Genomic DNA, 27,452 nt, shown 5'->3' on the forward strand with positions numbered 1-27,452 from the left:
CTATTGGCATCCCAGATCAATTTTGATTAAAATGTTACTCTACCCTATTCTTGGCAGAGTAACAGTCTCTGTTTTTTTCGAGTGGAGGGGTGGGGGATGATTTCAAAATTCTGATCTTTGAACTTTCGAAAATATTTAAAGTATTTTTTGACTGAAAAGTAATAAATTGGTTACAGTAGTATTACAGGTTAAAGTAGTACAGGTTAAAGTGGTATTTCTACAACAATAGCAAATAGATTTGTCAAGAATATTTGTTTCAGGTTAGGAAAAGAGAGTGATATTCATATTTCTTTTCTTTATACAATAAAATCTCAGCCGAACATCTATTATAACTTTTGCGATCAAATGGTCCATACAAAATAAATAATAGGATTCATGTTTTGGCATTAAATATAACACTACAGAAATTCGAAACCAAAATAAATATTGTTAATTTAAAGAAAAGAGTGCTTAGTTAAAACGTACGTAAAAAAATGAATATAATGGAAAGTGACGATTTCTTATTTAGCAAAATGATAAAAAATAAGTAAAAATACTTGAGATTTCAATTAAGTGATAAAACGTACCACCTCATTAAATGGGAATGAGGTTTTAATTAGTGCAGATAAATAAACAAAAAAAATTATTGAAGAACTGTTTCTAAAAAACATTTTTTAAATACTACTAATATGAAAAATAGATATTTAACAATAATAAATTAACGTTTTAGAGTATTCAGTTTGTTTCAAATATTTCAAAAATCTTTAGCAATTTCCCTACCACTTCCATAATACATGGAATTTCATTAAATGAAATAAATCTTCCTATTTCAGTATATATATATATATATGTGTGTATAATTTGATGTAACAATCGATCGCGATTAGTGCGTTAATTATTTCTTTTCTTTGTGAGCTGCTTGCCATATTACGTCACAGAGAAAGTCAGGTAAATTACAATCTGATCATTAGAGGTGAGTGTAGTTATTGTTATCACGTGCCTGTGACGCCATGTGGATTGACGTCATTGTCATTTATTCTTATTCAATAAAATGGAGATGTAAAGCAAATTTAGGCTTACATGATGTCTATGAATTCTTGAATGAAGTAATATTAAGAGAACTGTTATATAAATTTCTAAACATTGTTGAATTGTTAAGTCTTATTTTTGCTCTATGGTATAATATATAAACAAAAGAAGAAGAAAAATACAAATTTAAGACACCTTGAAATACATGAATGACTAAATGCTAAAGCTCAGCCCTATTAATTTCAGATTACTTTTATAATTTCATTATTTCTTTTTAATAAATATAATGTAATATCTTCCTCAAAAAATAGAAAAAAAAGCATCTCTTACATTGTTGAAAAATAATAAAAACTTGATACATAGAAATATAAACACTCTTATCCCCAAAGCAAAATTTACGATATCCATTTCTTTTAATAAAGCGGGCCATTTCTTCTAGAAATATGATCCTAATTCTAACTTGTAGGCTTAGTGTCATCTGTCTTGGAAGTCATAACACCAGAGATTAGATCGAGCAGGTTGCGCGCAGCCGGCGATAGCGTCCTAAAGCCAAATCACCTGCTATTAAACCGCAAGTGCAGTCACCAGCTAACGAAACCAAAGCATGCCAAACAAAAAACATTAAAAAAAAAGAAAAGAAAGAAAACGCACACATAAAAAAAGTGGAGTGTAGTGCGAGAAAGATGAATACCTACTCAGGTGGAGCCAAGGTGAAGGCTGGTGCCGTCAAAGCATCATTTTTAATACCGCCAAATGCGTGTTTTGGCGCTTCGTACGCCCTTCCGGGTGTTGCGGGAGTTGATAAAATGGATGTGTCTTTCTCGTGATATTTTTTAATGGGATGAATCGGTAGCACAATGGAAACGGATATGTGGCAGGTTTGGCAAGAGAAAAAGGGATGAAACATTACTTTTTTTTAATGAGAAATAATAACTGAAGAAGGATGAAATATTGATGTTCATTGGTGGTAATTCATACTGATGAAGGATAACTGAATATCTTCAATGCTTTATTTCCGAGTTTAAATATCAGCTGAATATGCAAACACTAATCAGCTAAATTAATTCAAACACTTTGAATTGCAATTCCTTATTGATTTGAATTTGTTCCTTAGTCCCTTAAGTTTCATATTAATACATGTTAAAATACAATTTATATTTTTAAGTCAAAACTAAAAGTCGCAAAAGAAATTTTGCAATTCCTTTAATTGTTTCCGTTAGTGTATTATACATGTATAGTTGTGCACTCGGTAATCATTTTTTTTAAAAAAATGTATGACTCTTAATTCGCTTAAAACCTTGATAGGAAAAAAACTATAAAAAAAACTTTGAAATAAGATATAAATTATTTTGAAGTCTTATTGTATAATTGTTGCATTCAAATTATAGTATATAGTTTTTCTTTTCAAAGTAACTTATTTCATGAAATTATTACAAGCAAAATGATAGATTATAATTATTATTATTTTGTTCCTTTAAAACATTATTAGATCTATTTTTATTATATAAAAAGTATTAAAATTCTTAAACATTGATAATATAAAAAAGGCCGTGTTGTTCTGCTCAATTTTATTCATAGTTATCTTAAGTCGAATTTTTGCATAAATCAAATATTTCATTCTGTCAATTTTGAGTTCCTCGACTTCTATTCATGTTGCGCTAATTTGTCAATATTTTAGTGTATTTAAAATTATGCTGCTATGAATTATTGAGATCACATTTCCAAGGAATTTATCTTTTTAATAGAATTTTAAAAAAATAGCTTCCACTAAGACAAAAATAGTGGCTTAAATCATTCATCTAATTTTTTAAAAAAAATTTTGAGCAGCTGACTTTCATCAAATTTATTTTTGTTAAAAATACTTCAGTAACATAAAATAAAACATTCGTCAAGTTCTCTCTAGAATTAATAATTACAACCTTTCTTATATGGATTAATAATATATTTAAAAATTAAGCAGAAATTTTTTCGAAGTCTTTTTTAAATTAGGAAGCTTTTATGCTCTTATATTTTCCAATTGTATTTCTTACTAATTCAATATTTCATTTAACGTTCTAATATATATTTAAAATACAATATGTTACTAAATTTTTCGCTTCTGAAAGCCTTTTACTGCAATAAGCATATCTATTTATAGAATTTTATATAGAATGGCTGTCGAATTTACTGATGATCTAGCTAAAAAACATAAACTTACTGAATGTTCTGAAGTACGACGATTTTTATTATGTATTTTACACAAATCAATTTCAAGTATTACATGTTATTTCATCAGTTCATTTTCTAAACACTTAAAAAATTTTGTTAAAAAAATTAATTTTGTTTTACATAATTGTGACAAATTTTACTTAAATTTATGTAATTACAGAACACGAAAATTCAATCTAGTTGCGCTAGTTTGTATTATCCTTGGATCAAGACTAAACCAGCTTCAAAATCGCGAATCTCAATTGATGATATTTAAAAACTATTTTTAAAAAATGAAAGTTAACTTTTCCGGATGCACAGTATTTGCTTTCCTTCTTCCATTATTATCCTCAAGTTATTCTTTTTTTTTATATGATTTATTCATCCATGTATTCGGTGTAAAGTTTTAAGAGAAGATTAAATTTAACAAGACGTACTTTCAGTGGTGAAGGCATAAAATTATAAGAAGTATTCTAGCAGCAGCACGCTTCTCCGTTCAAAAACCTTACTTTTGCGTATCTTTGACCTCTCGTTCAATGTTTCCATCATATATCTATTTGCTCAATTATATGCTATCAAAGCCTGTCTTCGTTCGCTGGTAATTTTTATCTTCTCCTAACAATACAACATTAATATAATTAAACATCAGTTACAATAACCCCTGAGCGTAAGAAGTTCAGCTCGTGGCAGAGAAATCAACCTTCGATAAATACTGCCCAAAATTTTTTCGCCAAACATACTTAGACACAGTTGGTTCGCTTTTTGCATGCGAAATCTCCTCTCCAAAGCTCCCTGGCACGCGCAGAAAGTGTTCCTGCACGCGCAACTCATTTCGCCTTCAAACAACAATTAAATCGAAATGAATGAAAAGTCAATGCAGCAGAACAAAACTTCCCAATTGATGATTCGGTCCACCAAAGTTATTTGTATTCAGTTCGGACATTAATCTCTTTCCTCATTGTTCAACCTGTTGATTTTTTGGTTACTCTCCTTCCGATGTATACGTTTGTTTTTTAACAATTTAATAATGCTTAGATTTAATTCCACCTTGCCTGCCTGTCGAACCATCCCATCCAACGTACAGGTGGTTGCATCTAACTAATCCTGCTGGATTAGCAGCTGTCCCGTCGAGGTGGATTTTTAACGTATTCCCATCACGCGCCCTCCTTCTCAGAGCAGTGTTTGCTGCTGTTCAGAAGCACGACTATCAATTACCCTTAATTCATTATCACGTCTTGGTGCATAACAATGTTATACTATGCCTATCGAGTTTATTTATAGGATGCTATCGAGTTTACTGATGGATTCAGATACTAGAAGCTCTTTTACTTTCTCGCATATGAAGTATACGAATATAAATTGTTGCAATTAGAAAAAACTTCAAACTCAAGATATTTCAGACCTCCCTGAATTCAAAGAATACATTTTTGGAATTATGTCTGTCTGTCTTTAAACACGACGAATAAAAAAAGGCCTTTAATTAGACGGACGAAAACTGGTATGTGACTTTATATGACTGGTATGTGACTCTATCCATACAAAATCCCAAAGAGAGAGAGACATTTACGAATTTAAAACATCATCTTATCTTATGAATACCAGATCTGTATCAAAATTGGGAACAAATTCGTCTGCGATAAGATTGTTTGTCTGTTGTCTACGCATGCGTACATGAATACGACAGCTTAAAAATACAATAAGCTAGATTAATGAATTTTGATAAATGAACTTCATACTAAAAGTATTGATATTTGCCTAATTTCGGATTAAATTAATCAATGAGTAAATATTTTTTCTTCTGTCCATTGTGTGTATGGACACAATATATTAAAGCTGCAACAGACAAAAAAGACAAAATTTTGCTAATGGTCTTAAACTAATAAATAAAAACTAATAAACTTTTCATATAGTGAGCTCAATGTATCAAAAAGAAAATTGAATAGTCGATTTTATTCAATATACTTGGCAGCTAAACGCAAAACATGTCGTCCTCTGAAAGTGCACGTGGCTTTAAGAAAATCTCTATTTTTGATTATAAAAAAATTAAACTTTATTTTGGCAATGACGAATGAAAGACTTAAAGACTTGCTAAGGTAAAAAGAACTGTAACAAGATCAAATACTCCATATTTCGTGCTTTGATGTAATATACAAGTTTAAAAATTCAAAGAAATTTTGCTCGGTTATAGCTATTTATTGCTGATTATTTCAGTGGAAAATTTTATAACCTAATTTTAGTTATAGCTGAAAAGTAATCAATAACATTTCAATGTCCGATATTTGTTATAAGTTCTCATGATTTCTCCAGTGGTGCAGGTTACATTTGTTTAATTGCTAAGCATGAGACATGTTAGGCTTTCATGAGACATTAGAAAGCTAGATTAAACTTTAAAATTTATGGGAATTTTGGAAATTTGAATTTGAGTTGCACAAATCAACATTAACCGATTTGTATAGTCTGTCTCATTCTGTATTACTGACTTAATGGAATGTTTGTTATGATAACAGCAATTTTTTTAATTAATAAATTCAGAACTGACATTGAATGAATTTTCACTATGAATAATCTCCATATAAATACTCAAATTCGATCAATGAATAGCACACGATAATTTTTTTTAATTGTCTAACAGAGTTTAATAAGAGTGCCAACTCCATTCAGGCCTAAAACACTGTACTGGTTGAATTTCATTACGACATAAAATGCAAATAACGTGAAAATGGAAATGTTACTAGTAAACAAGATATCTAGATTTCATATTATATAGCTTGTCAATGACTTGTAGCTTATTCGCATCTCTTTGTAAGATTTAATTTATGATTAGAAATAGCTTCTTATGTAATATCAAATAAATACTGAGATTTAAAAATATTGAATTACGCAACAATGCATACTAAATTTTGAGATGAGGTAATTATAGCCATAAATTAAATGTAACCGCTAATTATCCTAAATTAAATGCGACAATGTGTGATTTTCTTCTCAAAAGTTGCAAATCATGCAAACCCTAAACATTCAACAATGGCACATGTTATAATTTCAAAACCGCTATTAAAACCCGAATGCAATAACTTTACATATCATAACGCATTAATCATTTTCTAAAAATAACTTTTAATTGAAATGCGTTTCCTTTCAACAAAACTCAAATAGTTATCTTTATCAATAAAAAAAATCAAGATCATTCAGGGCATTTAAGTAAAACTTATTCTAAAACACAAGAAATTTTCCTCGTTCAAAGCATGCCAAAATAAAAATGAAACAAAGACTTTCTTATTCGTTCGTGAAGAAATGGTAGCTGTTGAGGAAGTCATTCTGAGTAAGTTTGTCCACATTAAAGCATCGATATAAAAGGCTGAGATTAACATGAGGAATCAATTTGGGACAATTAGGATTGCAAACATATTCAGGCATTCCGCTGAAAACCAGATCAGATGACTGTCGATCTGTTATTATTCGACTATTAATACTGCTTTACATGTTTCAGAGGAACCCTAAACTGTTAATTGGCCGAATGTGCCTGTCCGCAGATTGAGCAAGGTCAAGCGACACTTCGTTGATATTTTCTTTATTTCATTTAGAAATACCTCGTAATGACACGACGTATAAATCAATTTCTGTACACTAAGGAAAATTTGACTGAATAAATGTATATCTTTACGCAGCAGAGGGACATCCTTTATTGCTGCTTTACATTTGTCAGAACAAATCTATTTTACTTTCTCGTATACGTAGTATAAAGGAGGTATAGCAATAGTCGAAAATTTCGAACTCGAGATTTTGACGAATCTCCACATTTCAAAAGATTCTGAGTTCGAAAAATACATTTTTAGAAAATACCGCCATTATGTTTGTCTGTCTGTATGTGACAAAGATAACTCAAAAACGCTTGAAGTTTGGTACACGATCTTTACATCAAATTTGCAAATGACTCTCGAATTTTGAATAAAATATGTTCAGAATAAGTTCCGTCTGTCCGTCTATTCAGTATAAGTTAAACGGTAATTACAAAACAAAAACAGCTAGATCTATAAAATTCGGTACGCAGATTTAACATTTATAATGTAGACACTTGTCAAATTTTGAGCCAAATAGAACAAGGGATTCACTCTTTGTCTGTCTGTACTTTCAGAAACATGTATACCAAATTTGTTATGGGATTTTATGACAACAAATGCAGTTTTGTCTCAATCGGTTGGGGAAAACGCGTATAAAATACAAATTGGATTTTCGAACACTATTAACCGTTTTCTAGGGAATTATCGCCGAGGATGACATGATAGATTCGATAAGCATACTGAATTCAAGCCAAAAGTTAATATTTCATACATATTGTTCGCCAATGCCATACAAGGCATTCTCTGGCATGAGATGCTTATTAGAGAGTATGCGAGAAAGTTTTGGGAAAAAAGCTCACTCTGGTTTCTAACTGGTTTCGATATTTAAAACAATCTATGGTATGCTTTCATTTTCTTTACTTTATATGAATTATGCAATCAGAAATGATATGGTGAATCATAACGACGTTCTGAAAGATATGATACATCCGTATAATTAGTTTCCCAACTTGAAAGTACTCATTTTACTTTCGATTCATTAGTGCAAGTTTAAATTTCTGGCTGCTTCTATCAATTGAAAAAAGAAACACTTTGATGTCTTTATTTTATTTCGTTTATCTAAACTACGCTTTCGGAAAATGATGTCACGAATTGTAATTATAAAAAAGACACGTTCAGAGAAAAATTTATCTTTTTATGTGACAGTATACAACCTGTTTTTCTACATTGCGTTCGTTTCTGAAAATTAATCTTTCTGGTGACATTTTTATAAAAACATCATGGTGACTTCATTTTTTCTCCTTTAATGTAAATTACACATTTGAAAGCTATTTTATGAATCTTGATGCTAAGAAACATGATTTATGAAAAATATTTGAATGTGAATATTTTTGCAATGCAGAATACTTTTATTGTACTAACCAATTAAAATCTTGCATTTTACATAATATACTTGAATTTTGAAATTTTGTGCATTTGTGTATTTTTGCTGACAATTTCGGTTAAAAGATTAATACAATTAAATTTTGATTCCATAGTTGTGCCGCTATCTGATAATGAGTTCAGGATTTCATAACATTTAAAAAATTAGATTATAAGTAAAAATCTAGAAAAAAACTGAAATAAAAAATTAATATATTAATGAAAGCAAGCTTAATTTTTTTTTATTAACAATAAATATTTAACTGAATTATTAACTCTGTTTTCTTATTTTTAATAGCAACTCAATATATTTAATAGAAGAATATTAATGCAATCATTTCAATGATAAAACATAATAATTTTATTTCTTTTCTATTGATTTGGTATTTAGAAATACAGTTTCAAGTCATAAAATACAAAGCTTATTTGATAATAATACTTATTATCAAACATTATTATTATTCATAAAATTATCATTGATTAACTCAAATATTCATATCGGAGAGGGAGGAGTTATTTTTTTTAGATTTGTGTTATTATTAGTTACTACACTATCATTGATATCCATATTATTATTGGCTATGGGGACATTACAGAGTTCGAGGTGCAATTCTACCACGGAAAGATACTTTGAATGTTAAATTTCCTTTTACCAATGTGGCGTGGAAGCTAGAGAGAATTGTCGGTTCAAGTGCCGTCGTATATTTCAAAATCATGCATTATATTCCAAAATAATTCTCTTGCGGCTTCTGAACGGAAAGGGTACCGAACTAAACTGAAATACACTTTCCGAAGGACCAAAAGAATACTGGTGTAAACTGGGTAGAGAGTAAATTTAGGGAAAACAATTGTGCAAATAAAAATGTTTTGAAAATCTAATAAGACTATAAATAAAAATTATAAAGACGAGAACATAAATGCGGTATAATACTGTAAACTACATGAATGTATGGAAATAATTCTTTCTCTGCTAAATTCATTCTAACAATAGAAACCTCTAAATATTTCAGTTCTTTTTGCTGTTTGTTTATTTTTATATGAAAATTTGCGCTTAGAAGTCCATTAAATCTCAGTTTTTTCTGAGAGGTTTCAGAAATATCAATTATAATGAATAAATCACTAAATATGATATGGACTCATTCGGAAACGCCCTATTTAATGCAAACTTCTTGCGATATAATTACAATTAAGAGGTGATTGATTTAGATGAGAATTGTTGCCTTCAAGAAATACACGTATTTTTAAAAGTTTTTTAACCATGTACAGATAACAATTAATAATCTACATTTTATATGTTTTCTTTATGATAGAGGATGATCATCCAACTTTTAAGGCGTGGTAAAAGCATTTCCCTCAAGCTCTTAATTCCCTATACACGAACCTGTTGGTTAAATAGCATTAATATTCTTAAATAAGTGGTTTTCTTAAAAAAAAATAAAGTGCGTGGGTTTAAAATCAGTGAGATATATAATTTTCAATGCAAATTTGTCTTATGAAGACTGTAGTTAATACTAGAAATTACTTTCGCACAAATCAAACCAAAGAGCGATTCGCAAGTTGTTTATATCCTTATTAATTAGCACGTACTGCGGTGTATTTACAAGATTTTTTTAAAAGAATTCTTATACATAAATTAAAGAATTTCTGTGCATAAATTAATTATATTTCGAAGATTTATGCTCGTTTCCTTTCCTTATTAAACATATACACAGTATCTTATAAGTATTATTTTTTTCTCTTATTATTAAGTAGTTTGTTGAAGCGTATAGTGCTAATTATCCAAATGTAGTAAGTGAAAATACATGTTTATTTATTTTACACATTTATGTATTTATCCTAACAAAGAAATATTAATGGTACCAGTTTTGTAATATACGATGATTAAATATTACTGATTGAAGCATAAATTAATTGAATTGTTTTATTAAATAAAGAGACAAAAATTAATATGGAGCTTAGAAAAATTCATCAGATCATTAAATTCAATAATTTCAAAACATTTTAGGGGGAAAAAATTAGCTTTCTAATTATAAATATTAAATAATATTAACAGAGTAGAATTTGTTTTATTATATCCATTTATCAAAATCTTATTTTTAAATAATGTATTCCATTTTCTTTTATCAATTCATTTTTATTCAAGGTGAGTTATATTATCTAAGGAATATATAGATATAAATATATGTAGATATAAAACGTGGATATTAATTTTATGTGATGCCAAAAATTTTCGCAAATTGTTGTGTCAGTGTATTTATAAATATTTGATGTTACTAATTATGTTGTTAATATTTTAATAAATTTGTTTATATTCTTATATTATATCAAACAATAAAATATATTTCTTATTTATTATTGATAATTCTTCCTTTTTTGGACATGAAAGTGTAATGTTCTTCACCAAAAATTATTAGCTATTGGGTATTTTTTTTTAAATATGATTTTGAAATGAAACAAAATAATCTTTTCATTATCAATTAGCTAAAATTGAATACCGTGTGACATTCCATGCTCTTTCATTATTAATAAACAGATAATTTAAAAGCAATGTCATTCCTAGATTTGCGATTCTCAAATGATAACATTCGCTTTCTTGCCTGGTTTAAAAAAATCTCAAGACTAAAAAAAGACCATTTACGATGTATGAAGTTGCGCAATCAAGAAGGCACAAATATCCTTAAAAGTCACCAATACACTTTCCACTCAGTAGCCACCGATAAGCACCCCTTTTAGTGTGAGTAATCAGCACCAGCTGAAGAAACTCGCCCACAAGACATATTTTAAATGGGTCTTCCTCACCCGTCCCTTGTGTTTCTGTATTCCTGATGATGATCCAGAGTTTGCACCTTTCCCCCGACTTCATCATCCATCCTTCTTCACTTTTTTTTTACTTTGTTTTCTCCACGCCAGCTTTCTCCCTCAAAGTGCATCGAAGCGTCTCCTGTCCAGTCCGTCTTCTCACTCGATGGAGGGCAGCCTTTTGGAGAGCACTCCTCATTCAAGGTAAAGTCCGCAGAGTGTGTGAGAAGCTCTTTTCTCTCCCTCTCCCCGCGCGCTCACACACAACCGGCTTTAATTGCTCGTCGGAAGCTGTTAACAACCAAACCTCGTATTCGAGTATCATTTCTTAATTGACTCCGAGGTGGGGAAGAACATTGCGCAGCGCTCTCCGCTCTCTCTTGTTGTTGTTGGATTATTGCTGCATGCTCACGAAAGCGCGAAAGATCGAATTAGGTGATGATTGTTGATTTCGTGATGTTATGTGACTGATGCTCAATGAAGCTCTGTGTTGTTTGTTTTCCAGTGCACGTTCTCAGCGAAGAAAGAGTCTGGATCTGCAGTGGTTGTTCGTGGAATGACTCATCATCATCATCATCAGTCTCTCTAGCTGCCATCCTTCCAAACCGGCAGCCGTGTTGATTTTGTGAAGAAATTTCAATTGGAAGATATCTCTTGGAGCACACGCCTGACATCTTCTGCTTGCTAAAGGATTCTGACGATCGTTTTTGCGCATCATCACCCAAATTATTTGTTCTTCTGCACATCGTCTACTTGTGGCTGCACCTGAGATCGATATCCAGGTCTAAGTTCCAGGAACTTGTGAATCAATCGAATTGCTTCTGTGACCAATTAACGTTGGACAAGACAACCCTTCAGAGCTGTCTCTATGAAGCCATCCGTCTAACGCTGTGTCGGGTCTGACCCATGCGGACAGTTGTTCCAGTCATCTCTCTGCTCACTTCGTCGCGCGTTCATGGACTTAAGCGTCCCCAAGCGGCCCAGCACACCCCCGCCGCCGGCCCCCCTGCGGCCGCTCTATCATCCGTCCTCTCCCGTGTCGCCACCGCTGACCGGCATGGTGCACTTTCCCGCTCCTACCGCAACCTCTCCGCACAGGCCACCGCCAACCACCGGCCTTACCTCGTCGGCACCCTCGGCCGGGGTCTCCGTAGAGCCGCCTGCCTTCACGACGGGTCTTCTTCCCGGTAAGTGAACAATTTTATTTGGAAAAATTAGTTTTTCTAATCATGCTTTTCTTTTTACTTAAGTTAGAACGAAGTATGTAAAATGTTTTCCCATTCTTGAGCTCATCTATATGTCAAATTATTTTTTCTCAAACCGAAATATGCTCGTAAATAAAAATGTAAATTAATCTAATGAAACGTTAATCAATCCACTTAAATGCTTTTATTTGGTTAAAAAAAAGTTAAAACTTTTCAATTTTGATTACTTTTTTTTCTTTTTATTTTTGTTAGTTGTCAATAAAGTTTTTTTTTTTCTAATAAGTGTCCATTTTTATGAGTGAAATTAATTTTTCTTGCCAATATTTTCAATCGTTCATATCAGTTTCTGTATCCACATCAGAGCAAAGGTTTTCAGGTGTCTTCACTAGCAACAACTGATATTCTATCAGCCCAAGAAAAAAAAAGTGCATTTCAAAAACTCACTACTGGAAAATGAACGTGTAAATGAAGCGTTAATTAACAATAGACAAGCGGTATTTTAGTCCATTGTACTTATTTGGAAAATGTTGATGAAATACTTCAAAATAAGATGAGTTTCTGACTTCTGCTTGTTAATTATTATTTATAAATGGTCTTAGTGGTTTCATAACCATAGAATTCGTAATATCTGCAGTTCAGTGAAGAATTCCATATCAACTAAATTGTATAATTACCTGGAACAATAACACGTTAGTAATGCTTTCTAGTCCAAAAGGCCCTAGTTTCTATTATAATCCTAAAATTGCGAATTATTATCCGGATTATGAGTTTCTTTTTTACATTCTATAGCGATATGAAGACTGAAGTCATAATATGCGTACCCTACAAGTAGTAATATTAAAGATACCCATCTAATAATGGTTTGTAAATTTATATTAATAAAACAGGATTTGAATTATAAAAGCGTAATGTCAAAATAATGTATCAAATCAGTAAAGAGTAAACATTGTTCCAACAAACAAATCGAATCATTATTGTCATCTCTCGAATGATATATTATTGGCAGATATATGTAATTTAATACTAATATGAATGTAGCTCTTTTTTATGTGTTTTTTGGAGACGGTTTTTTTTATCAACTACACTATCCAGTGCAAATTAAAATAGCTGATTAACTAAAAAAGAATATTCTGCCTATTAATGTAGATATAGTCTGAATATCTTTAGTTTTATTTATTTATTTATTTTTGCAAAAGAAATGTAGCAAAAAAAATGAAATAGTTTCATTATGTTGTTCGTGTTAACCTGCATTTTGGAAGATTTATTTAGCATTTTAACTCAACAAAAGTACTAATTTCTTGATAAGTTTGAAGAAATACTAATTGTGAATGAATTTCAGTTTAATTAATTGTCATATATTATTTCAAGAACTCCATTTCTTTGAAAAATTTATTACTCTAGGCTGCTATTAATTCGTCACCAGAACAGACAATAAATTCTCAGTTTTATACTTATATTTCGCTACAAATTAAACGCATATATCAAAACAAATAAATTTTGGAGAATGATTTTCTTTAGATTGATTTACTTTATGATTTACTTTACATGTAGAACTAAATGATACTTCTTAAATAGATGATAGAAGCCCATTTTTTCATCGAAAGTTTTATGTCTATTTCATTTGTATATCACGTGTCATAATATCTGAGCTTTTCACTTTGTTGTTCATGTTGGCCAGTGCGAGATACTTCATAAGCGAATTTGATGTGTCAGATCGTCACAAGCTTGTGAATAGGTGTTTGAAATATATGTAACCTTGCTTAGCATAAATGTCCCATAACTGTTACAATTTGCAACAAGTAAAACCTGTTAAAACTCCTGTTCGGTCTCATTGAGCAAAAATCAGGTCATCAGCGCTTTCTCATCCTTCGAACGGAAACTTATGATGATGATGTAATTAAATTAAAACAAACTGGTAATTAAATGCCAATATAGCAGTTGTTCTCAGTTTCCTTTAGATAATTAATTTGTATTCCAATATCTTTCTTTTTATTGCGCAACGTAAATGTTAAATGACATTTTCCTTATCTTGTGTACAAGGTTGATACCTACGATACATAAACCTCGCCAGTTGTTTAGAACTGACTAAATAAGCATTGATTTCCATTCTATAAATAGAACTTCGAAGACATAAAAGAGCTGTATAAAATCTCTTAATATAATTGTTTACAATGTCTCTTTAGGTTACAATTTTAAAAATGAGTTTTAATCACAGTTCTTCCTTCCATTAATTCTAGAATTTTGAATAATTAAAGTCAAAATGGTTTTATCATCACCTGCATAAAATTAATTATTTTTAATTGTGACCCTCTATTTTGTATGAGTTAAATGAAACTTTTATCTAAGTTTCACTAAAAAATGTTTTGAAACATTTTGTACATCCCCCCCACACTTTTTAGTCTTTTCCACCCACCCTTAGATGATGTACCCCATAAATTAAGAATCCTGCAAAGCGGGGATTCTCAACTTTGGTTAGCTACATGGCCTAATTTTTTTAAATTAGTGTAATTTCATTAATTTCTTTTTCCATTTGGGGAAATCAAGTGTGGCCATATGGTGTAACTTTTAAAGTTATAACATAGTTGAATTGAAATTCAAACTCATTTACTCATTTTAAACTCATTTTAATTTCTCAAAAACACATACTCATTAATTTTTCGTTAATGCATAAACTATCTTACAATTTTATTAAAATTCAGTAAAAAATGATGATCTTATTCGTTTATAAATTAAAAAATTCTCTTTACTTTTTTTTTTCCGCAACATTTTTTTTTTTTTTTTTTTTTTTTTTTGCTGTTCTTTGAAGAAATTCAGAAATTTCATTTTTTTTAGTTTTAAAAAAATTATACCTTAAAAAAATACTTCAGCAGAATCGTGTCAAAAAAAAATAATTCTTTAAGGAAATTCAAACATCATAGAATTATATGTCTTTATAATAATTTTCAAATTTACTTCCAATTACAGCAATGATAGTACATAGCCAAGAAAAATATATTTAATACCGTAACAATGGGCGTATTTATAAATTCAATAACAAATATTGCAATAAAATTTACTTAAAAATATTTTAAAATTTATTAAAACTGGAGAGAAAATTATATGTAAATAAATTTGCTAGTTTTAAATAAAGTAGCTAGTTTTTTCCCTTATTTTAAAGTGGCGTAGACATATTTTGGGGTAATCGGTGTTTTCCAATGTTAATATACGATTACATTTAGCATAATTTTTAATTATAAACCTAATTAAAATTTTGATAGATTCTTTTTTTACGAGAACTTACTATCGAAAAAGTGATTACGAACCGAAAAAGTAATTCGGCTTTGACTTTATAACCGAGTAGCTACACGTTCAAAGATCTGGCAATAGACCTTTTGAACTATTTTTTCACTCCCGTAATACATCATGCGTCACGAAATTTCAATATTTAGTGTATGAACATTATCATATTGAAAATAAACTATAATTTAATCTCCTCAGCTAATGTATACAAAAAAAAAAAAAAAAAAAAAAATCTAGCCAAATTCGGTAAATTGATTGAAAAGGCGAAATTTTAAAATAATCTTTTAATGTTCTTATGTAGTAAATAAATAACTCAAACTAAGTACTAAATAAGTAATTTCTTTTAATTAGGTTGTAAATAAATAATATTTGAAATGAAAACATATTGCTATCTGCACTAAAACAAATATTAATGGGTAGCCTAAATATTACATTTCATATTTTAACACCAGTTAGAAACTTATCTTTACGACGATTTAACTTTCGTTTTTATGGCAACTTGTAATAAAAACTAAATGCTTAAGTCAGCTTATTCAGGTTTCCTAAGGAGTTCTAAAATAAAAAGATGGTTGCTTAATGATGCAAGGCTAAATGAAAACAAAACCTGTACAAGCTCGTCAATGTGATAAACTTTTTTTCTTTGCGATATATCACCTGCTTTGTTTTTAATATTGATCAAAATTACTTTTAAGCTAGTAATTGAAAGAATAAGCAATATAGAAATCTTACATAAATGTTATATGACATCCTCATGTGTGTTTATAATTCATTATCTATCACAATCAACCTCATCCGCTTTTCAATAGGCGATTCCAGATTTACAAATAAATTTTAATTGTTATTCCATTTTTTTATAATAATTGGTCACTGCTAATAATGGAATAGAGAAATATTTTTATTATATTTGTACTAACTAATTTATTTCCTTTTTTAAATAAAGTTTTTATATCTTTATTATGGTCTCACCAGTTGACTTTTATCCAATTTTACTTTTCATGCCTTTAATGTCTTTTTTTCTTCTTATTATTATTTTAAGTCGTTTTTTTATGGGATTCACAACTAATTTAAGTATTAATACAGTTAAAATGGTGAAGTTGGCTCAAACAATTTTAGCTCCAAATGAAATTAATTTGAGAATTTTTTTTATATGCATACTACAGCAAATATCAAATACTATATCAAATAAACTATTAGATTCTGCTTTTTTTTTATTTAGTATTATACATGTTAAATGCTTTTCACCTGTTCAAATAACTTTAGTTTCGATTGGAATTTTAAAATAATACTTGAAACATATGACATAATTTTTTACTTGCGAATGATTTTACAGCCTTTAATTTATCAATTCAACCACAGCGGCTTATGTTTTCGGAAGATTTTCCGATTTAATTCACATCTAAGAAAATATTTTGTTGTAGCTAAAAATATAAAATACAAGACAAAGGTTCATAGTTTCAGGAAAGAAATTTTGTTTTAATTTCTATTTTGTTTTAAAAAGTCTTATTCAAAGATGGGATTCCTTTTTTTTTCACAGTTTAAACAAGTATTTTGATTGATAGGAGTGATAATCCACTAGGAATAATAGAAATTTTCCTTATTCACTTACAATGGACATTTTAAAAATATATCTCGTATCTCGTTTCCGAAAATCTGTTTTTAAAACTTAAAAAAGCCTGTTTGGCTTGCACAAAGAAAATAGTATTTGTTCTGACAGTGATGCATTGAATCATACCGATTTAAATCAATGTAAGCTCAGTTGATAAACTCAGTCACTCATGCGAACAGTCATAACAATAAATATTTTCGATACAAATGCAGATTTGTGTGTGCATGAAACTTATTTGATACTTAGCTAAAGAAATAAATAGTAGATACTGCGTTTTCAATTTATTGCAATTTTCGTGTCTTTAGTTTGTAAAAGAAATTCAAGTTTGCAATCATACGGACCCTTTTTGGAGACATCACTAAAGGGCGTTGTTGAAAAACGTTGTTTTCAACTTCTGACAGCTTGCATTTGTATAAACGATATGATTGGTTTAAACATTGTGACAAACATTGACTAAAATTCCTATCTGCAGTAGGATTCTAATTATTTAATTTATCAAAACATGGGAATTTTCAATAAATAAAAACAATAATTTGGCAAGATTCTATTACGCTTATGAAAACAAACATCTTAAGACTAAAAACCAGGGCTATATTTATAAATTTCTTACAAGTAGTGATTATAAATGCCTAATAAACATATAAGTTAACATAGAAAGAAAAGAAAGTTGTACTGTTCACCAATTATTAATAGCTAATGATTGGTGAACAGTTTTCATTTTCCTATCGGCATGACACCAAGGAAACCTTATTTAAAACTTCTGCATCTTATCTCATCAATCGAATGATATATATATGTATGACATAGAAATAAATTGAGTGAATGTTTCTTAGATTATTTTCTCCCGGAATTCGCTTGCAAGTGCATATAGATCTAGATGAAAAAATGATTAATAAATTATCAGTGAAAATATTCTCGAACCTATATTATTTATTCATTTTATTAATGATTTAAACTAAGGCGGCAACTTTATACATAGTTTTGGAAAATTAATGCAGAATTTTCTCGATTGATTTGCTGTATTAGATTTTATAATATTCATTCCAAAAATAAATTACGTAAACCTCATGTGAGTCGCGAATGATAATTAAAAATTTCAAGTTTAGATAAACTTGGACAAGTTTGGATAAGATAACTTTGACAACTTTGGATAAGTTTTGAAAAATAATATTATATCAGTAGCGTTTTCTAGCGCTAATGCTAATTAAAAACAACGCATATGCATGAAAAGGAAGTAATTTTTGTATTTTTTAAACATTTAATTCATACTCGAAAGAGAAATTATTTTTTGAAACATTAGAACCCTTGTTTGTTAAGAAATTTATTATAATAGCTAATGAATTTTTAAACATTGCATTAAAATAATGCTCTGGTAACTACTATCTAATTTTTAAAATAATTTGATAGCAAGTGCTGTCAATTTAAAATGCACCATCATCTTTTATATTTCAGCCTCCCCATTATAGAAAACTATTTTTAAAGACATAATTTCCCGAGAAAATCATAAGCAAATATTCAGTTGGTTGAGTGATTTAAAACGACAATATAGTTACATATTTAATTTGCAAAATTTAAACGTCATCTATTATTTACCTTCAAAGGATTTGAACAAAGGAAGAAAATTGGGGCTAGAATATTTTTGTGTCGATGTATTGCTTCGTATTCTTAAATAACAATGCGCCAATTGAATTTCTTTTTTTAAAATTAACGCAAAGCGGTAGACATTATTAAAAAGTAATGTCTATCACTTTGCGTTAATTTTCTACTTCCTGTCTACTTTACAGCATATTCTCTGTCTTTCATAATAAATATTTGCTTCAAATAAGAAGTCAAAAATCGATTCTTTACTCTGATTTGGTACACAAATTTTGCTATAGTACAACTTGATATCCACCGATATCGCTTATGAGAATGAATGATTCAAAGTGCCTGAAACAATCGTTGGTTCCTCAACAGTAATATTATTTTTAATCACAATTTGGATGCAAAGATTACAATTAGATCTGAATAATTAATTTTGTAACAGCTCGTATTATTATTTATATCCAAAATCAATGATAGTATAATTCAACTCTGTAATAATGTAATATAATTTATATAATTAAATCTGTTTTATCAAAGCCATAGAAATCGTATGGAGTGTTGAAGCAGAATTTTTACATTTTCCAACTCAAAGAGGTTGATAATTAAACTAAATTAATAATTAAATTGAAAATAAATTTTATTTTGTGATTAATTTTGGCTTTATTTATCTTATATCATTCCATACTCATTTTGGATTGCTAAAACTTTTCCAGTGACGTTGGGACAATGATTTTTTTAATGAACTAGAATACCAATGGTGATATTTACAGTAAAATTTCGTAATTGTTTTTACTAAAACTGATGCTGGTGTTTCTTGGATTTGAAATTCGCCTTAAATGACAAATATTAAATTTCTAGGGTTTTTTAATCTGACGACTGTCAAAGTAACATTCAATAAAAAGTCACTGTTATGGCAAACAATTTAATTCTGATAGCAAATTTCTTTAAAAAAAATTTAAAATTTAATTTTATAAACAAAATATTAATGGAAGAAAAGTATTGTCTTCCTTTTAGTTTGAAGTAATAAATAAAATACAAGAGACAAATTTAAAAAAAATTAATTAAGAATTAAAGGAACAATTTTGAAAGTGAAATTATATTTTCAAAATTAAAAGTCTTTCTTCAATAATTTTCATTAAAGTGCAATAACTATGTTCCCCATTTCTTTTAATAGAATACAATTTTTGAATCTAATTAAAAAAGAGAAGGGAACCACTTCACTTTATCACATTCCTTTTTAATCAAAAAGCGAGAACATTAATTTCACTTCCACGTATACCTATATCAACTCATGCATTGCGTTTACCGAGTGCATCTTCAATAGGTAGGAATATCCATCGCACATCCTCCTCGGGCAAAATAATTAATTTATTGCGCGAGACACAAGATTAGTAATTAGTCATGGCTGCTTAGCCCTCGAGCTCGGAGGTGATAGACAATAAAAATGAATCAATGTCAATCTAACTTGTTTATTATGAGTTCTAATGTAATATATGTAGTTTTGTCGTCTAGAACAACTTTATCCAAATATAAGTTAACTTTTGTAAGGTAGGCTTTTAGTGATTTGATTTCATTTTTAATGAAGATAGTGTTATTTATATGGCTGTGTCTTGGGAAATAATTGCTCTGGAAATGGGATCTCTATATTTGTGATGTAAATATGGTAAATATTCATGTTAATATAAATAATAGCAGTAAAATCATTTTAATTTTTCAGCGTTCGAAAAACTTAACATTTTGGAATAATTTAAATGAGAAATATATTTGAAAAATTTTAAAGAAATTCATATCTTCTGTATGAAATACTTTAAGGGGATTTTTTAGACTTGAATAGCCTGTCTTTATAATATTGTTTTCTTTTTTTCAAACTTTTCTCTGGATTATACATCATTGACAAGGAACACAACAACAACAACAACAAACGTATATATAATATTATCGGAATACATGCCTTTTAAACTAAGAAGGAAAAATATTGAAAAATATCTGTGCAAAATATATTAAAAAATATTTTTAAGATTTTAATTGGAAATAATTTAATCGAATTTAAATTGGAAAAAGCTCCGATATCACATGAAAACTATTTTTCACTGTTTTAAAGTTGTGTGTCGTCTCGCGAAGTTATTTAAAGAAAAATGCTAAAATTTCGCTTAATTTTTAATTAAAATTTTAGGAAACATTTCTTGTCAACATTTACCACCCAAAATGAAACTGACAGATTTGACATTTCCTGCCCTGCTGAATTTACTAATCAATTTATTTAAATTTCTTTTTTATTTATCACTAATTAATCAAAACAGGCAAGTGAAGCACACTTGGGGCAAGTGTAAACAATTATTTTCTTCCCGATGGGGAATATTTTTGTTACAGAAAGGGAATCGAATAAATGAAGAAAACGAATGAAGAAATCCTCATCCAAAATGAGAAATAACGCCTCATAACTTCTATTATTATCTTAAGACGAAGGACATGATGATATTAATGTCCATAAAGACATTAATATCTTAATATCTTTAAGGACGGCTGCAAAATGCAGCATCTTTTATGGGTGCATTAATTTTATCTAATGATTCGTGAAATATTTAAAATTATCAGAAAAATTAATTAATTTTCTTTTTTTTTTCTATAAAATCTACCTTAAATGATTTTTCGAGATGCTCTTAGGAGAATGGAGTTTCCTTGAAACACTGTATTTTTCACAAAGTCGTTTACTAAAATATATGCGAACTCCGAGCTGTTATTGCACTGCAGTTCTATTTGTCAAGAAATTCCGTTGATCTTTATCATTGTTAGGTTCATTTAGAATTTTTTGTTATAGAACTTAATCTGTACTCTATAACTTTCAAAATTTGCTTCATTCGATGTATAGATATAGTATAAACATATGAATTATTAACATTTATAGAAACAGAAATTAGTATAGCTTATATAAAAGAAAAGTGTTTTCACAATGTTCCCGATTATATCAAATGGAGAAAAATATTTTTCAATATTTTTTTTCTGAAAGGTTTGTAAATTAGGATAGAATTAAAAGATCTGAAGAATACAAAACACAAAATATACATTTCTCAAATTACATTTTATCATTAACATTGAAGTAAGGTTAGAGATTTTTCGTACTTGAAACAAAATAAAAACAACACATTTTTAAATAAATTTCCGGAATCTTTACATATAATATCTAATGAATTTAATTACAATTATTCGCTGAAATTTTATAGTAAAGAAAAGTTACATCATTTCCATTTTACATCATTCCTAATTTCCAGTTACATCATTCCTAATTTTAAATCACGAGTCACCTCTGCTGGGATGATGTGAATGACGCTTCCGAAATAAAATTTAATTTAAATAATTGTCATACAGGCATTTAATATTTATTTAATCAAAACAAAATATCCTGAATTTCTTCTGTATATTCTTATAATAGATAAAAGAATTGCATCGAATTTTCTGCTTAAAATATATAAAAGTATTGCATCGAATTTTTTCTTCTTATAGAACAAATTATTTGAACAAAACTGTTTAGATCAAATTCTGGAGTTTTTCCGATATTGATCTAAAAACTTCAGAAATAAAATAACAATAAATATCCTTTTTGCAAAACGAGAATTTTAAAAATTTCTCTAACAATTTGAAAATCATAAAATAGAGTTTCATCGCCCATTCGACTGAAACTACACGTTATTGTAGCACAACTCTAATATTTTTTCAAGATTAAAATAATCACTGTCCCTTCAAATACAATGAATTGTCTAATTCCTGCATCAAATCAAGGAAATTTGATACTTAGACCTTCAATTAATACCAAAGCACCAGTTAATTGATAGGAATAATAGCTCTCTTAATATAAAACATTATTTTTGACATAAATACGTTAAAATGAAAGGTTTCCGCATATCGGATTCATTTCTTTTCGTATATGGTTTGGAATAGAAATAAATGTTCCAAATAAATTTTGTCATTTAACTAGGAGAATGAATAAATTTGGAAGTGTAAGTTTAAAGAAAAGTTTATATTATGAAAGATTTCTTATTTTTGATAAAATTTTATTTCTCGTCAATAAAAATATATCATTATTCAATATAACGATTTACTTTCCTCGATTTCATTTTTTCGACTAGTATTTAAAAATCATATTGTTAATTGACATTTTTTTAGTAAAACCTCATTATAAAAACGAACTACAACAATTAAATATGTCGATGATATAATAACTAATGTTTTTATTTTTAATATTTCACCTGAAAAATTATTTTAGCTTCGATTTCAGTTTCAAATTCAATTTATTTAGGAAATTCTGTATGTATATTTTTTCAGAAAAGACTATTAGATACTGCTTTTAATGAGTTCATTCAATTAAGTTATTTAATAAGTATGGATGGTGAGCGTTTTTTAGTTTATCAAATAACTCGCCAAGTTCAATCATTGCAATCTTTATTTTCAAAGTATTGTGATGATTTACTTCATATCTATGAAAAGTATTTCAAAATTGCTGCAGAGAGGCAGGCTAGACTCACGGAAAATTAAAATTATCAAATGATTTAAGGTTAAAAATATGACAGGCTTTTTATTCAAAAATATTATCTTATATAATCAAGTTATATTTTTTATAGAATAAAAAAAGCTTTAAAATTATACAATCGTATTATTTTCATTTTCGCTTGGGGAATGATTCTTCTTAGGTGTTATAGATGTTCAACTTAACCACTTTGAAAATTGCTAACCTTGGGGGGGGGGGGTTCCATCGAAAGCCTTGATTTTAGAAATAGTATTACAGTACGTCTGTTTCGTTGTACCTAATATCTGTACAGTTGTAACCAAATAGAATGTAAAAAAAATTATTAGTATCTGAAAATCGTAAAAAAAGCTTTTTTATACTATTATGAAGAATTTTTTCCAAAAGATGATAAATTTTATGAAAAGAAGCATACCATTTCTCGTCACGTTGTAACGGTATATGTATCGTGGCCTATTAAATAATTTCTATAAGAAGTTATAATGATATGCCTTTTCTACGAAAAACTCATATTTTATAGAATATTAATTCACATTTAGAAAATGTGAAATTATGATTATGATTCTCTTTCCTCAATTATTTTCTTTCAACTAAGAATTTAAACTACAAATTATTTATTCTTAATAAAACCTAACTAGATCCATTAAAATTTTAAATTATCTCCTTTAAATGACTTAATATTTTAAAAGTGGCACACTCATTTGTTATTTAGCAATTGTTTCTCTTATATAATCGCTTTATATGTTTTTATAAAATTAAACTTATATAATGGATTTACGTTTCTTAAATAAAAGCCATAAAACTATGTATTTTAATCATCTTCGCGCTAGTGAGATAATTAGACTTCCTGCGTCTTATCTCTTGTTTCAACTTCACTACTTCGAAAATTGATATTCTAGCTCTTCGCATGCACGCACTTAATTCCAGAAACAATCTTACAGTTCAGCAGATTACTGCTTTGCAATGCCCAAAACCTGTACAGTTCTTGAGAGATGGAATGTAAAAGAATTCATTAGCATCCGAAAATCGTAAAAGCCTTTTTATATATACCATCTGATAGCGGAGAATTTTCGCCGAATGATGGTAATTTTTACAAAAAGAAATAAACATAATTTCTCGTCGCGTTATGACAGAATACATATCGCGTTTAATATAGCTTTAATAAAGATGTTAAGAATTATCTTTCATCTGTATATCTTAAGTATGACAAAGGAATATAAAATAAGTCAATGGAGATAGGTAGAATTTTTTCATATCTCCACGGGCCTGTTTTGTATCTTTCCAGTCATGTGTTAAATACGCAGATGTGACTTTTTTATTAATGTAAAGGAAATATTTTGTGTAATTTCAGTAAAATTTAGTCCTCATAAAATCTCTCTAAGAAATCAACTCGAGTTAGGCAGCCGTAAGCTGACTCGTCTATGATTTTTTTTTTTTTTTTGCCTTGAATTTGATGAATCAAAAGGGTCAAGAAGGGGAAATACCAATATTAACAAGCAAGTATATTTTTTTACTGAGATGATATGGAAATATAAATCATTAAAAAATAATTGGAATTTGAAATATAACTAAAAGTTTAGAAACAAAGTCACTTATTTTTATGTTGTATTGAATGTAATATGCTTAAATATATAAGTAACATATCTTTTTAAGTTAATGCAAGAACTGAATTAATTTAAAACGTATAACGTATTAATAACGTATTTCTGCTATATTAGTATATTTGTATTTCTAATTCTTTTTGACAAAGTTCAATTCATATGATACTCCGGAATGAATTTGTGAATTAAAACAGAAATTTCTCTCGTTTCTAAAACTAAAAAATATATAACCTCGCGGCTGAATAAATAGTATATTAAACTATATATTTTTACCTACCCAAATTTCAGTACTGCATTAAATTATATTTTTTTAATGCTTACATAATTTTTTACAACTACTGTGTTTAAATATTGCATTAGGTTGTATATTTTTTCCTCTACCTACCCATACTTTAGTACTGCTATAAACGATACTTTTCGATTCTAAAATAAGTTTATTTTAACGATAATATCTCAAGTCTGGTGTACTATACATGAAATGCACGAAGCATTCAAAACGCTTTACAGAGTATATCGTTGAGTATAATACTTTCAGATTGAGGCATTTAGTTACTTTTTGAGTACTAGATGTTTATTAAGAAAAGGTTTTTCAAAATAAACAAATCGAAATTTAGTTTTTTTAACATCAATATAAGTTATCGCACAAAAATCATTCTTACTTCACTTAGCAACTTAAAAAGAAAAATAACTTCTTGATATATCAATTTTAATACTAATTCTATTTCCATGTGGTATTTTTTCTTTAATTTTAATTAATTTTTCAAATTTAGCTTTCAACAAATTTTTGTGAGACAATATTTGTTCTTTATATAATATTGACCAAAAAAATAGCTGTATTATAGATAATAAAAATAAATGTTTTAACAGGGCTCATATGAATATACAAATATTATTATATGAATATTTTTAGTTTATTGCTAATTGAAATTCAAACGTATATTAAAACGTATTTTTTCTACATTGGTAGTCTTTTTGAAAGTTGCGTATTGTAAGAATCATTTGACACAGAATGTAGCGGCTGATTTAATCAAGTTAGACAGAGAAAAGGCAAACGAATTAAACCTAAGACAATATCATTTTCATACTATGCTGTTTTATTAGAATCGATGAAAATCACTGTTTATGAAACTTATGGTAGAGTTTCAAAACGTATTAATCATATTTTATTGTTAAAATGTCTTCACTCTTTCATAGATAATTAATGTACATATGTGCATTATTTAAAAATCAAACTGATCTTCTATAATAAAAATGAAATAACATTGAATTTACAAGAAAAGAATGATTCGTTGAAAAAATTTACTAAAAATATTTAGAAGATATTTTTAAAAAAGGAAAAGCAATCCTATAAGAATTTTATTTTATAAAGCAAGTGAATAGAGGCTCCTTCTGTAATGTATGTAAATCAAGCGCATATGCTTTTAAATTCAAAACAGAATAGGAAGTTTTGGGATACGAAATAATTTATAACAGTTAATTAATAATGGAAAATTTTATTAAGGCACAATTTATACTGTAAGTATTTATAATGCTCAATTAATGTTTTTTTTTCAGTTATCTTAAACGTTTGATGTAAATTATTATTTATAATCTCTTCAAATCTCTATTAAAACTCATCGTTTCTATATTAAAACTGTTAATTATGTCAACATTTGTTTTTATAAAAAATTTAACATTTTATTTATCAGATATTTTTAAAAATCAATTTATCTAGAAATAATAGTGATTCTGACAAGATTGCCTTTCGATGTTTCACAAGAAAGGTATAAAAAAGATCATCCATTGGACGGCCAGCAAAGTAAAGACAAAATTTATTTCTCATGAAAATGAATGAAAAAATGAAATAAATGAAAATCATTTTTGTCTTAATTAGTGAAATCAAATTGAAATAATAAATTCGGCAACTTAAAATTTACTGTTGAATCCGGTGCTAAAACATATAGGATAGTTAATATGTCCTATTTAGCAATAAATAAAATATTTTTGCTAGAAAATATTTACTTGAAATATTAAGAAAAGCAAGATTTCTTATTACAATAATGTGTTAAATTTTTAAAGTTCAAATATCTTCTGCTAAAATATGTAGTATGTATAATTTTAATTAATATAAAGGGAAAATTTACACGGATTTATCAATTAAAATTTTTAATGATATGCAGTAACAGTGAAGTAATTTTCATAAAAATTAGAGTAGGTTAATTATTTTTTTTAACAACGCAATTAATTTTTGAGTGATACATTTCAAAAAAGTTAAATGATAATTTACTGAAATTACATCATCTATCCATCTATAGAAGCCATAAACATTAACCTGTATTATAGATTAATCTAACACAGACCAATTTTTTTTTCACAAAAAAAATATATATATCTTATCTTAATCTTTAAAGTATTTTGATAAGTCTTTTTCACTAAATTGTACTGAAATAAGTTTCCTCTCTAATGATACGATAACTTTTTTTCCCTAGATGCTTTGAGGTATCTTAAGAACTATTAATCCTTTGTTAAAATATTTATTTCATAATTTAACATTCCTTCACTAACTACAACCGCGTAATGTTTATTCATAGAAATGACTCCATTTTCTACATATACATCGCTATAATATGTGTTTCCTTTTTTGCTGTTGGCATCATTAATGAAATTGAGACTACGATAAAGGTCCGATGAGACGACGGTTTAAAT

General features: G+C 28.3%; 1 protein-coding gene across 5 annotated transcripts in view; it reads left to right on the forward strand.

Annotated features, from left to right (window-relative positions):
* Positions 1-27,452, forward strand: part of LOC129981769 (paired box protein Pax-6-like) — a 256,014-nt gene that overhangs the window by 162,203 nt on the left and 66,359 nt on the right. For 4 of the 5 annotated variants that reach the window (XM_056092764.1, XM_056092763.1, XM_056092767.1 and 1 more), the window contains one exon: positions 11,479-12,160. In XM_056092764.1, coding sequence (XP_055948739.1) covers positions 11,929-12,160 — 232 coding nt within the window. In that variant the 5' untranslated portion in view covers positions 11,479-11,928. Of the gene's footprint in view, positions 1-11,209; positions 12,161-27,452 lie in introns of those variants that run through there. The other variant, XM_056092765.1, reaches the window with a different exon arrangement.

The sequence above is a fragment of the Argiope bruennichi genome, chromosome 8 (assembly GCF_947563725.1).
Source record: "Argiope bruennichi chromosome 8, qqArgBrue1.1, whole genome shotgun sequence".
In the NCBI taxonomy this organism is placed as follows: domain Eukaryota; kingdom Metazoa; phylum Arthropoda; class Arachnida; order Araneae; family Araneidae; genus Argiope; species Argiope bruennichi.